Raw genomic sequence first — 12,605 nt, 5'->3', positions numbered from 1 at the left:
TGCTGGGCCACTAAGGCTCTCTATTAGACATCTTCGCGTTTCTACATCGGGTACGGCCCACTCCCACAGCATTTCAGTGGTTTGCTCCAACCAGGGTTCAAACTCCTCTTCCCCTTCAAATAACCTTAACTTACGACAAGAGTTTGACGTAGCATGGGCCAGCACAACCTTTTCCAATATATGCCCCAGTGCTTTTGCCCAATCATTGGCTGAGGCTGCCGCCCCTAAGCTAGAGGCTGCAGGACTGGGGACCAACAAACCCGACATGTTAGCCATTATACAAACAGTAATTTCCTCAAAATATAAACACAATTGTTTCCCAATACAGTGGAACACTTAACAGGTGCTTGCGAGGGGTATTGACCCAGGGATCCCGGACGAGCCCCCAAAAATGTAACCCTTCTGCCCCTCTGAGTTCGCAGCAACAAGGGCCGGGTTCAGTATCCAGGGGTTCCGTTTCAATAACACAATGCAAAACCGGCTCAAGCCCCGACCCAGCGACCTGGGACAATTACATACCACCACCCCCGGGCGCCTCTAGGAGGCAATACTTCCCCACTCGCAAGCACGGAGTCCGAGTGTAGCAAAATCCTTTTAATAAAGGAGGGAAACAATGCGGCATCACCATTGGAGAAATACCACAAACCGGATTATAACACAAACCGTACGCACAAAAAACCCAATCCACCTCCAAGTACGTTTGGCAATGTCCTTTCCCCCTTAGGGTCTTAAGTCCAATCACCCCAAAGTCCAACAACCCAAAAGTCTCTGTCTCTGGTCAGTGCCACCCCAGAGTTCAAAAGTTTATCTGCAGAGTTTTACGCCCCCAGCCTGGGTGGAAATGGGGGGGCGAACACACAGGGTGTTAAGGGGCACCTTACATGGTCCAGGGCCAACTGCTCCGCCTCTCCGTGGAGCTCTGCTGCAGCCTTCACCATGACTGGCTCCACTCCACCAGCTGTGCCGCTCCTCCAGCCGACCCGTGAACCGCTTCAGCCATCCCCGCAAACCGCTCCACTCTGCTCACTGTTCCATGGGCTGCTCCAATATGCTGCAAACTGCTCGGCTCTGCCAGCCGCTTAACGATAGATCTTCAGGCTCCCCCATTAGTTAACACAGCACTCAGTGATCTCAGCTCAGTAAGCTTAGCTCTTTTAGCGATTTCAGCTTGTAGTAGGGGAGCCCCAGTGCTGGTGCATCATTGGCCCAACATGAATTCAGGTCAGCAGCCTCTAGATGGACTCTTAAAGGATTCAAAATTAGCTCTGCTCTTCAACAATGGAGAGAGGAGGATGTGCAATTGGTGTCCCAGGCACTCAAAAGGGGCCCATACCAGCAGGCAGGCACACCAGTCCCCAACCTCTTTCAATTCACTGGGTTTTGGCACCCATGTCCCTTGTCTAGCAAGTGCTACTTAATGGATAGTGAGACATCGCTGTCGTAACACAGTCTCACAGTTCCTCATTCACATAATCAGGGTGACAACACTTTATTCCTCCAACTCCAATAATCAAAGAAATTGGGGATCCCAGAGCTGTCAAAATAACCATCCCAGGCTGCCGTGGGCTATACTAGGTGGGGTGGGTGTGCCAATGCAAATACCTGAAATTCCTTTCCGCACTCCCCATACTTCACCACCAGATGTCAAGGTAGAGCTCATCCTGACTCTGCTTACACATTTATCAACCCTGAATTTCACCTGCCATTTTGTTGCCCAGTCACCCAGTTTTGTGAAATCTCTTTGTAACTCTTCACAGTTTGCTTTGGACTTAATACAAAATCACTTAAGATAGTTATCTCCAAAATTTGCCATCTCACTGTTTATTCCTTTTTCCAGATCATTTATGAGTATGTTGAATAATACTGGTCTGAGTACAGATCCTTAGCAGACTCCACTATTTATCTCTCTCCCAGGGCTGATGCAAGGAAGTTTCACACCCTAGGCGAAGCTTCCACCTTGCACCACCTCCCCACCCAGCTAACCTGCCCCCCCCACGGCAGCTAACCCAGCCCCCCACCTGGGAAGCCCGCCACCACCCCCTGCCCGGGGACCCCCCCCGTGCATCAGCTAAACCCCCCCCCGCAGCTAACCCTGCCTGGGGAGACACACACACACACACACACACCCCGCGGAAGCTAACCCACCCGGAGAGACACCCCCTCCCACCCCATGGCAGCTAACCCCGCCTGGGGAGCCCGCCCCAGCTCACCTCGGCTCCGCCTCCTCTTCTGAGCACGCCAGGGCCACTCTAATTCTCCTCCCCTCCCAGGCTTGCGGCGTCGTTTGGAGGAGACTTAGAGCGGGGGGCTGTGTGCTCAGCGGAGGAGGCAAAGTGGAGGTGGTCTGGGGCGGGGAGCAGTTCTCCTGTGCGCCCCCCCCTTTACTGCAGGCAGCCCTCCCCATGCCCCCCCCCACCCCAGCTCACCTCCACTCCACCTCCTCATCTGAGCAGGCTTTTAGGCGCCCCCAACCACTAGGCACCCTAGGCGGCCACCTAGTTTGCCTAAATGGTTGCACCGGCCCTGCTCTCTCCACTGTGACAACTGACCTTTTATTTCCACCCTTTGTTTCCTATCTTTTAACCAGTTATTGATGCATGAGGAGACCTTCCCTTTTAGCCCATGATTGCCTACATTGCTTAAGAGCCTTTGGTGAGCGGCCTTGTCAAAGGCTTGCTGAAAGTCCACGTATATTATATCCACTGGATCACCCTTGTCCATGTTTGTTTATCCCTTCAAAGAATTCTAATAGATTGGTGAGGCATGATTTCTGTTTACAAAAGCCCATGTTGTGTCTTCCCCAACATATACTCATCTATCTGTCTGATAATTCTGCTCTTTACTATAGTTTCCACCAATGTGCCTAGTACTGAAGTTAGGCTTACCGGCTTGTATTTGCCAGGATCGCCTCTGGAGGCTTTTTTAAAAATAGGTGTCACATTAGCTATCCTCCAGTCATCTGGTACAGAGGCTCATTTAAGCGATAGGTTACATGCCACAGTTTGTAGTTCTGCAATTTCACATTTGAGTTCCTTCAGAACTCTGGGGTGAATCTCATCTGGTCCTGGTGACTTATTATGGTTTAATTTATCAATTTGTTCCAAAACTTTTTCTATTGATACCTCAATCTTAGACAGTTCCTCAGATTTGTCACCTAAAAAGAATGACTCTGGTGTGGGAATCTACCACACATCCTCTACAGTGAAGACCAACCCAAACAATTTATTTAGCTTCTCCGCAAGGGCCTTGTCTTCCTTGAGTACAGGTCTGTTGCATCTTAGGCGCATTTAACATGCACGATTTCAGCTTTATGTGGTCAGCAAAAACAAGAAAAAACAAAAAAACAAAAAAGAAAAAAAAGAAAAATAACAATTTAAATACTGTTTCTGTAGTGCGGGCGATTCCGCCCGCCATTACACTCAATGTAATTTTGACTATATGCGATTTTCGCTTTATGCGCTGACTGTGGAACATAACCCCAGCATAAGATGAGACAGACCTGTACTCCTTTAGCACCTTGATCATCCAGTGGCCCCATTGATTGTTTGATCGGCTTCCTGCTTTTGATGTAGTTTAAAAAAATGCTGCTCATTTTTGTGTCTTTTGCTAGATGCTCTTCAAATTCTTTTTTTTTTTTTTTTTGGCCTACCTAATTGTGCTTTTACACTTGACTTGCCAGAGTTTACGTTACTTTCTATTTTTCGCAGTAGAATTTCCAATTTTTAAAGGATGCCTTTTTGTCTCTAACTGCCTCTTTTACTCTGTTTAGCCATGGTAGCATTAGTTTGGTCCTCTTACTGTTTGTTTGATTGTTTGTTTTTTTTAAATTGGGGTCTAAATTTGAGCCTCTATTATGGTGTTTTTAGAAAGTTTCTATGCAGCTTGCAGGCATTTCACTCTTGTGACTGTTCCTTTTAATTTTTGTTTAACTAACCTCCTCATTTTTGTGTAGTTCCTCTTTTTTAATTTAAATGCAACTATGGTGGGCTTCTTTGGTATCTCCCCTCCCGCCCCCAAGGATGTTAAATTTAATTACATTATGGTTTCTATTACCGACAGTTCAGCTATATTCACCTCTTGGACCAGATCCTGTGCGCCACTTAGGATTAAATCAAGAACTGCCTCTCCCCTTGTGTGTTCTAAGATTAGCTTCTCCAAGAACAGTCACTCAGTGATGTCTAGAAATTGTATCTCTGCATGCCATCCTGAGGAGACATGTTCTCAGTCAATGTGTGGATAGTTGAAATCCCCTGTTATTATTGGGGTTTCTCTTTTTGTAGCATCTCACTTCCCTCCCCACACAAAAGAGTAGTAAAGAGGTAATGTGGCTCTGAGTCATAATTCCTTTCAAGGCTGTTCCTTGAATTGATAAATGTGTCATCCCTTACTCAAGGCTGAGCCTAAAGGATCAGTCTAACCCACAATGCTCTGTTTCCGAATATGTTAATTTTTTAACCCAGAATACACAATTAATGCAGATTTACTTCATTCTCCAGTTTCAGGTACTAATCCCCTGATCTCTATTGAGGGTTACCAGGATGGAGGTATCCGAATGGTGTGTCGATCAGGTGGATGGTATCCAGAGCCTCAGTCGCTGTGGAAGGATCTCAAAGGACAGCCTCTCCCATCATTGCCTGCAAAATACTTCCGTGATGAAAATGGCCTGTTTCAGACTGAATCTGTACTTATTGTAACAGAAAATTCCAACCAGAATCTGACCTGCACAATCAGAAACAACATCCTGAACCAAGAAGAGGTATCAAGCGTTTATATAGCAGGTCAGTTCATACATCCATTGATATGAAGTTTGGTTCGATAATCTATTTGTCCTACATCAGTGGTTTTCAATCTGTTGTCCATGGACTCCCGGGGTTCGGCAGACTGTGTCTAAGATTTCCAATAGGAGTCTGCACCTCCATTCAAAAATTTTTAGGGGTCCGCAAATGAAAAAAAGTTGAAAACCACTGGCCTACATGCATTTCAGGACTAGTCTGCATGTGTAAATAAAGTCAGTTACACTGAGAATATGCCCTGTCTTCATGTCACTGGTTTTCCTCTGCTGGAAACTGACGTGCAAGGCCCAGATATTTGCTACCACTCGACACAGGGTTGACATTAGGGTTAGAAATGAGATGCTGGTATTGGGGGGGAAAAAGAGAGACAATAACAAGGTTAATAATAAATAATAATAATTTATAATGAATTAATAATATGCATTTGTTTTTCAGATTCTTTTTTCCCAAAGGTCTCCCACGTGACGGCGATTCTCCTGTCACTAAACCTGTTGGTTTGGGGGTTTTCCATTCCTTTGCCTATTTACTATTTATGGAAGCAACACAAAGAAAAAGGTAATGCATGAAATAAAGGGAACAATACAGACAGAGCCGTCCTATGGATGGACCGGGGCAACCACTTTGGCGGGCCCTGTGCTTCGGGATGTGGAGTCCACGGTGGCCTGGGGGAGCTAGCAGGGAGCCTGGCGCCAGCAGCAGTGAGCTACCCAGCGTGCTCCACTCTGCCCTGCCCCACCCCACCTCTGGCCTCAGCCCACTCCTCTCTGCCCTGCCCCCCCCCCCGTCGCTCGGGAGGGGGAGCCAGAAAGAGGCGGGGTGGGGGTTTGGAGGAAGAGGTGGAATGGGGCGGGGCAGGGGTCTTGGGGGCAGGGGTGGAGTGGGGGGGGGTTGTCCCAGGCCCCGCACCCCCCAGGGACGGCCCTGAGTACAGATATAATCAGAGAGATATTTTTAAAATGAGAGAGGGCGTTATATAGAAGGATTAATAGAGGATTTCAATTCAATGTTCAACTTTCCTTGGGGTTCTCTTGTGCTTCCTGTGCACAGCCACATGATGACTGTGGACAACAGTTATACCGTGTAATGATGTAATTGTAGACAGGTTATTTGGAAACTCTATCCCTTTGTAAACCAAGCATGGAAGAGAGACAGAGACTTCAGATACTTGAAATCTTCACTCTGGAAGAGTAATCTTGAGACACTATGTCAGGGGAGGCCAAATTACTGACCCTCGGCGCATAGGCACTGACTCTGTGGGTCCTCCAGAGCTGGAGCACCCACAGAGAAAAATTAGTGGGTGCTTAGCACTCACCAGCAGCCAGCTCCCCACCCCCTCCAGCACCTCCCATCCACCAATGCCTCCCTCCCAGTGCCTCCCACCTTCCGCGATCAGCTGTTCCGTGGCATACAGGAGGCACTGTGGGGGCAAGGGGAGGGGGAGGAGTGGGGGCTTGAGAGAAAAGGTGGGGTGGAGCGGGGCTCAGGGCAGAGTTGGGGCAGGGGTGGGGGGTTGGAGGAAGGGGTCGGGTGGGGGTGGGGCCTGGGGTGGAACAGGGGGTTGAGAACCCCCAAGGCCCAGAGGAAGCTGGTTCCTGTGGCTGGGCGTGCCTGCCAAGGCTTGGGACTTCAGCCCTGCAGGAAGCACCTGCCGGGGCTTCTGCCCTGTGGGAGATGCCTACTGGGGCTTGGGGCTGAAGCCCTGGCAATGCCTACCAGGGCCATCCCTACCCATATGCAAAGTATGCAGCTGCGTAGGGCACGAGGAAATTTGGAACACCGTATTTCCTGGTGCCCTGCGCAGCTGCATGCTGCTCCAGCTCCCGCTCCGCTCTTCCCCATGGACCCTGCCCCTGCTCTGCCCCAGCCCCGCCTCTTCCCACCCCTGCTCTGTCCCAGCCCCAACCCCCCTCCAGCCCTTCCCTAAAGCCCCCACCCCACCCCTGCTCCACCCCCACTCCCCTGAGGACTGCTGCAGGGGTCAGGGCCTGGACTCACCACGTGGTAAGTGGAGTGATCTGGCCCCAGCAGTGCTGCCTGTGAGTGTTGGGGGGCAGTTCCCGCCCTGCCCGCCAAGTCTGGGAGCCAGGGGAGCAGAGTGGAGTGGGCTGGGGCTGAGGTGCGGTTTCCCCCCTGTCCCCCCAGCCCCTACCCTTGGAAGACTGGGTCCAGCCCCCCTCCCCCCCCCGCCGAGGCCTGGGCCCCACCCAGCCCCCCACAGGGGGGTTGCGTAGGGCACCAAAATGGCTAGGGACGGCCCTCCTCCCTGTTGTGCAGAAGCCTCTAGCCCCACCACCCTGCCGCAGGGCAGAAACCCCAAGCTCCCCTCCCAGTCTGGTAGGTGGAGAAGGGGTGGGCGTGGGGGGCTCCGCAAGTGACACTTTAACTGTAAAAGAGCCGCATGCGGCTTGTGAGCCATGGTTTGGCCACCCCTGCTGTATGTGAATGAGAACTCCTACAAATTCAGTATATTACAAAATACAATACAATTAAGACAAATTAAAATACAGTGCAATGAGGAAACGTTATGCAATTCTCTGAGTCAGAAGAAGACGTTAGAAAAAATCATTTCAGCTTAGAAGTTTCATTATGAATTGGCAATACTACAAAAATCATTTTTATACCATTAGAATGTGGTCTTTTTTTTGGATTGTAATGAGAAATGCAAGATACAGGGAAAAGATATAATTCTGCTTCTTTTGTCTATAGTGAATTGCACATAGTGAAACAGAGCTGAATGCTGTTTCTTGGTATGGAAAACAATCCAAATGTACATCTACTTACTGTGAGATTTAAAAAACCCAAAACTATTAACTTTTTTTGGTTTCTGATTAATTGTAAATTACCTTCCACATCATGTACACCTGTTTCTGTTTTGTTTTTCAGTTATCTGTTTCTATCACAATTATAGCAAAATTACAGTAAATATCAGTTGAAATGTCACCATAAAGGTGAAAGGATGATATCTAACATATCTGATCATTTCCTTCCAATAGCTTCTCTGCACTCTAAATTGAAAGTCTTTGAAGGTAAGTTTATGGGTTGTATGGAGCAAGTGAGCTATCTGATCTAAATAGTCCATGAAATAAGGTAAGCCAAGAAAACAACGTTTATTATCATGTATGTGTAGTCCCTCCCCTGAGGTGTGGCTTAAGCCTCTTCCCTTTTTTTCACTATCTGGTGCTTGCTATCGCCAATATTGAGAGTTTACATATACACAGGCATTGGCTCTGACTTTAATTTTTGCCCAGGGGTGCAAAACCTTCATTCCGCCCCGAGGCCCCACCCCCACTCTGCCTCCTCCCCCAAGGCCCTGCCCTCGCTCTGCCTCTTCCTGTCCCTGCTCTGCTCCCTCTGCTGAGGCTCCTCACAACATCTCTTCCCACCTCCTCCGCTCCCCCTCTGTTGAGGCCCTGCCCTTTCTCTGCCTCTTCCTGACCCCACTCCAACCCAGGCCCCTGCCGCTTGCTGCTTTCCCACCTCCCCCACATACCTCCTCCAGATGCCGAACAGCTGTGGCTAGTGGGTGCCTAGCACCCACTGTTTTTTTCCCATGAGTGCTCCAGGGCTGAAGCACCCATGGAGTCAGCATCTATGTACACAGGGGTGCTGTCTCTTGAGAAAATTAGTACAATTACTGATAGCTGGCAAGGAATATAAAGCCTAGTACACAGGGGACAACAAGGCAAACAAAACAAACTTAGCAACGTAATAACACACCCGAAATAAGAGCATAACAGAGGGGGAACATTATTGGGAATAGGAAAAATAGGATGTGGGGAAGGAAGGGGTTAAGTTTAACTAATACTTAATAAACATTGATAAACAAACCTTTTCCTTGCCTCTGAGCACTCACAAAGTCCTCCAAATCCCAGCTCCCACCCTGGCACCATCCCAACACTGCAGGCTGAGGTTGTGTCCCCCAAGGTGGAGCGTTGCAGGGCTGCAGTGACGTTCAGAGACACAGAGACCCCCTTGGGACTGTCACCTGATGTGCTGGAATCACCTCCTAGTCCGTTTTTCCTGCCAAAGCTTGGGTCTCCAGAATCCTGCCTTGTTGAGCCAGACACCCTAGCCTGCTGCAACATAGATCCAGGTCTGGTCCACGCCCCCAAAGCTGCAGACTTTAACCAAAAACTGCTTAGCAGGTCACCTATCTCCAGCACCCAGACACCCAGTTCCCAATGGGATCCAAATCCCAAATAAATCCGTTTTACTCTGTATAAAGCTTATACAGGGTAAACTCATAAATTGTTCACCCTCTAGATCACTGATAGAGAGATATGCACAGCTGTTTACTCCCCCAGCTATTAAGCACTTACTACGAGTTAATTAATGAACAAAATGATTTTATTAAGTATAAAAGGTAGGATTTTAAGTAGTTTCAAGTAATAACAGACAGAACAAAGTAAGTCACAAAGCAAAATAAAACAAAACATGCAAGTCTAAGCCTAATACATTAAGGAACTGATTACAAGTAAAATCTCACCCTCAGAGGCGTTCCAAACAGCTTCTTTCACAGACTAGACTCCTTCCTAGTCTGGGTTCAATCCTCTCGCTGGTACAGTGCTTGTTAGTTCCAGCAGACATCTTAGGTGGAAACTAGGGGTTTTCTCATGACTGGCAGCCCTCTTTCTTCTGTTCCACCCCCTTTTATAGCTTTGGCATAAGGCGGGAATCTTTTGTCTCTCTGGGTCCCCACCCCTCCTTCTAAATGGAAAAGTACCAGATTTAAGATGGATTTCAGTATCACGTGACATGGTCACATGTCCTGTGAGACCTCATTCTTCATTACCCATGGGCTGGCCCACACTACACAGGAAGGCTTGCAGGTAAATAAACCCATTCACAACCAATTGTCCTAGTCAGTGGGAGCCATCAAGATTCTAAGCCACCATTAATGGCTCACACTTTGCATAATTACAATAGGACCTCAGAGTTATACTTCATATTTCCAGCTTCAGATACCAGAATGATACATACATACAAATAGGAGGAATATATTCAGTAGGTTAGAACCTTTGTTATGATACCAAACAAGAGATCTTTTGCATAAAACATATTCCAGTTATATCATATTCACACTCATAAGCATATATTTATAAAGCATATGGAGTGCAACGCATATGAGGTGCAACGGGCCTCAACATGGGTTTCAGTCTCTATTGTCTACACTCCTGACTCCAAGAATGCTGGGAAGTGTGGTCAGAGGGACGTGGTAGCCATTACAGTTGTTGTCCTTTTGGTAAAGTCCCCTAGAAGCTCAATCTGCATCCCCAGGAGCTGACAAACTCCAAGCTGGGGTTTATCTGAACGATCAGATAGAAGAGACTTTACCACAGATACAGTAAAGAGGGTCCTCACACTCTCTGTTTGGAAAGAATGGCACATTCTTGACTATATCAATGCTAATAAATGCAGTGAAATCAAACAATAGTTCTTACAGCGAGGAGTTGGCCGTGGGAGATATTTTTTAATCATAGGCTGCTTCTTGCTCCAGCTGATAAGCAGCAAATTCCATGGTCATAAGAACAGCCAGACTGGGTCAGATCAAAGTCCATTTAGCCCAGTATCCTGTCTTCCGACAGTGGCCAATGCCAGGTGGCTCAGAGGGAATGAACAGAACAGGTAACCACTGTGTGATCCATCCCCTGTTGCCCATTCCCAGCTTCTGCTCTGATTCTCCAGAAAGTTACTTGGCCACACAGCCAACCATAGTTTGATCTGCAGGCTAAGATCATAGAACAGAAAAAACCCCTAGGGAGGCCAAGAGTAGGACCGGCTAGTTTCATCAATCTCTGCTGTGGGGTTTCACTGTCCTAATACACTACAAATACCAAACTAGGAGACAAAGACCACCACTCTCCCTCTGCGGCCCTCTATCACCCATTTAATTGCCAATTGATTGTCATATTTTCACAAAAAAAACATCCTCTGAACAGTAAACGTTGAAGGCTTCAGTAAATAGTATAACAAAACCTACTTATGTAAAAAACAACCCCAAACTTGTAGGGTTGGTCCATGTCTGTGATGACATGGTGGGTGAGAATCATCATAGAATCATAGAATCTCAGGGTTGGAAGGGACCTCAGGAGGTCATCTAGTCCAACCCCCTGCTCAAAGCAGGACCAAACCCAACTAAATCATCCCAGCCAGGGCTTTGTCAAGCCTGACCTTAAAAACCTCTAAGGAAGGAGATTCCACTACCTCCCTAGGTAACCCATTCCAGTTCTTCACCACCCTACTAGTGAAAAAGTTTTTCCTAATATCCAACCTAAACCTCCCCCTCTGCAACTTGAGACCATTACTCCTTGTTCTGTCATCTTCTACCACTGAGAACAGTCTAGATCCATCCTCTTTGGAACCCCCTTTCAGGTAGTTGAAAGCAGCTATCAAATCCCCCCTCATTCTTCTCTTCTGCAGACTAAACAATCCCAGTTCCCTCAGCCTCTCCTCATAAGTCATGTGCTCCAGCCCCCTAATCATTTTTGTTGCCCTCCGCTGGACTCTCTCCAATTTATCCACATCCTTCTTGTAGTGTGGGGCCCAAAACTGGACACAGTACTCCAAATGAGGCCTCACCAGTGCTGAGTAGAGGGGAATGATCACATCCCTCGATCTGCTGGAAATGCCCCTACTTATACAACCCAAAATGCCATTAGCCTTCTTGGCAACAAGGGCACACTGTTGACTCATATTCAGCTTTTCGTCCACCGTAACCCCTAGGTCCTTTTCTGCAGAACTGCTACCCAGCCATTCGGTCCCTAGTCTGTAGCAGTGCATGGGATTCTTCCGTCCTAAGTGCAGGACTCTGCACTTGTCCTTGTTGAACCTCATCATATTTCTTTTGGCCCAATCCTCTAATTTGTCTAGGTCCCTCTGTATCCTATCCCTACCCTCCAGCGTATCAACCACTCCTCCCAGTTTAGTGTCATCTGCAAACTTGCTAAGGGTGCAGTCCACACCATCCTCCAGATCGTTAATGAAGATAATAAAGAGGTAATATCTTTTATTGGACCAACCCATCATGTGAGATCAATGCTGCAAACAGCTATTAAAATGAGACTTCGTACAAATGGTGTTTATGGTCATGATTGTAGGGAAAAGATCAAAAAAGTCTATTTTAGTATGTTTTTAATTTTGATAAATTGCAATTGGGCTTCCACAGATCAACTTGTGTCTGTCCTTATTTCATAGGAAACAGGAAAATGGACATACTGGATTAGATGTGTGCCCAGCTAGTTCAATATCCCATCTTTAATAGGAGAAAGATTTTCAATCTTTCTGTCTCACATTGTCTTTTATAATTTTAGCATAATTATATGAAATAACAGAAGGAATATCACCAAAAATATGACATGAATCTCATATTTCATTCTCTTCTTCCTCTAGATAAACAACGATTTCAGGTGGAGAAAGAGAAAGGTAAATTTCATTTACGTGTGTCTCTAAAATAAAGAAAAAGTAATAAAAGTTTATCTTTGTATCTCTGGTAGAAGAGGTGTTTTTAATGTTTCCCTGATAGAGAGGAAACGTTACAGAGGAAAATTAGAGATATCAAACATTCTGATTGGAGCTGGATAAATCTATCAAATAAGCACAATTTGCAAACCCTTTTCAAGATGTTATACTGGATTAGTCAAAATTTGTGTTTTTGATGGAAAAACATCATTGTAAAATCAAAAGCTGAAAAATGTCAAACGGTTTTAAATCAAACTGTATATTTAGACTGCTGCTGCTTGATGTGCTTTCGGAAACTTCTTATTACACGTTCGCTAACACAGCTTTCTTTCCATAGCTGTACACCTAAGGAAA

At 46.9% G+C, this 12,605-nt stretch overlaps 1 protein-coding gene across 1 annotated transcript in view; it reads left to right on the top strand.

Moving 5' to 3' along the window:
• Window positions 1-12,605, top strand: part of LOC123346700 (butyrophilin subfamily 1 member A1-like) — a 44,642-nt gene that overhangs the window by 26,235 nt on the left and 5,802 nt on the right. Inside the window, exons 5-7 of the mRNA XM_044984175.1 lie at window positions 4,497-4,778; window positions 5,229-5,348; window positions 10,071-10,137. Of these exons, the coding sequence (XP_044840110.1) occupies window positions 4,497-4,778; window positions 5,229-5,348; window positions 10,071-10,137 (469 nt within the window). The remainder of the gene's footprint in view (window positions 1-4,496; window positions 4,779-5,228; window positions 5,349-10,070; window positions 10,138-12,605) is intronic.

Source organism: Mauremys mutica, chromosome 12 (assembly GCF_020497125.1).
Source record: "Mauremys mutica isolate MM-2020 ecotype Southern chromosome 12, ASM2049712v1, whole genome shotgun sequence".
Taxonomy (NCBI): domain Eukaryota; kingdom Metazoa; phylum Chordata; order Testudines; family Geoemydidae; genus Mauremys; species Mauremys mutica.
The sequence above is the reverse complement of the archived record's forward strand: the minus strand, read 5'-3'. Positions and strand labels throughout refer to the sequence as shown.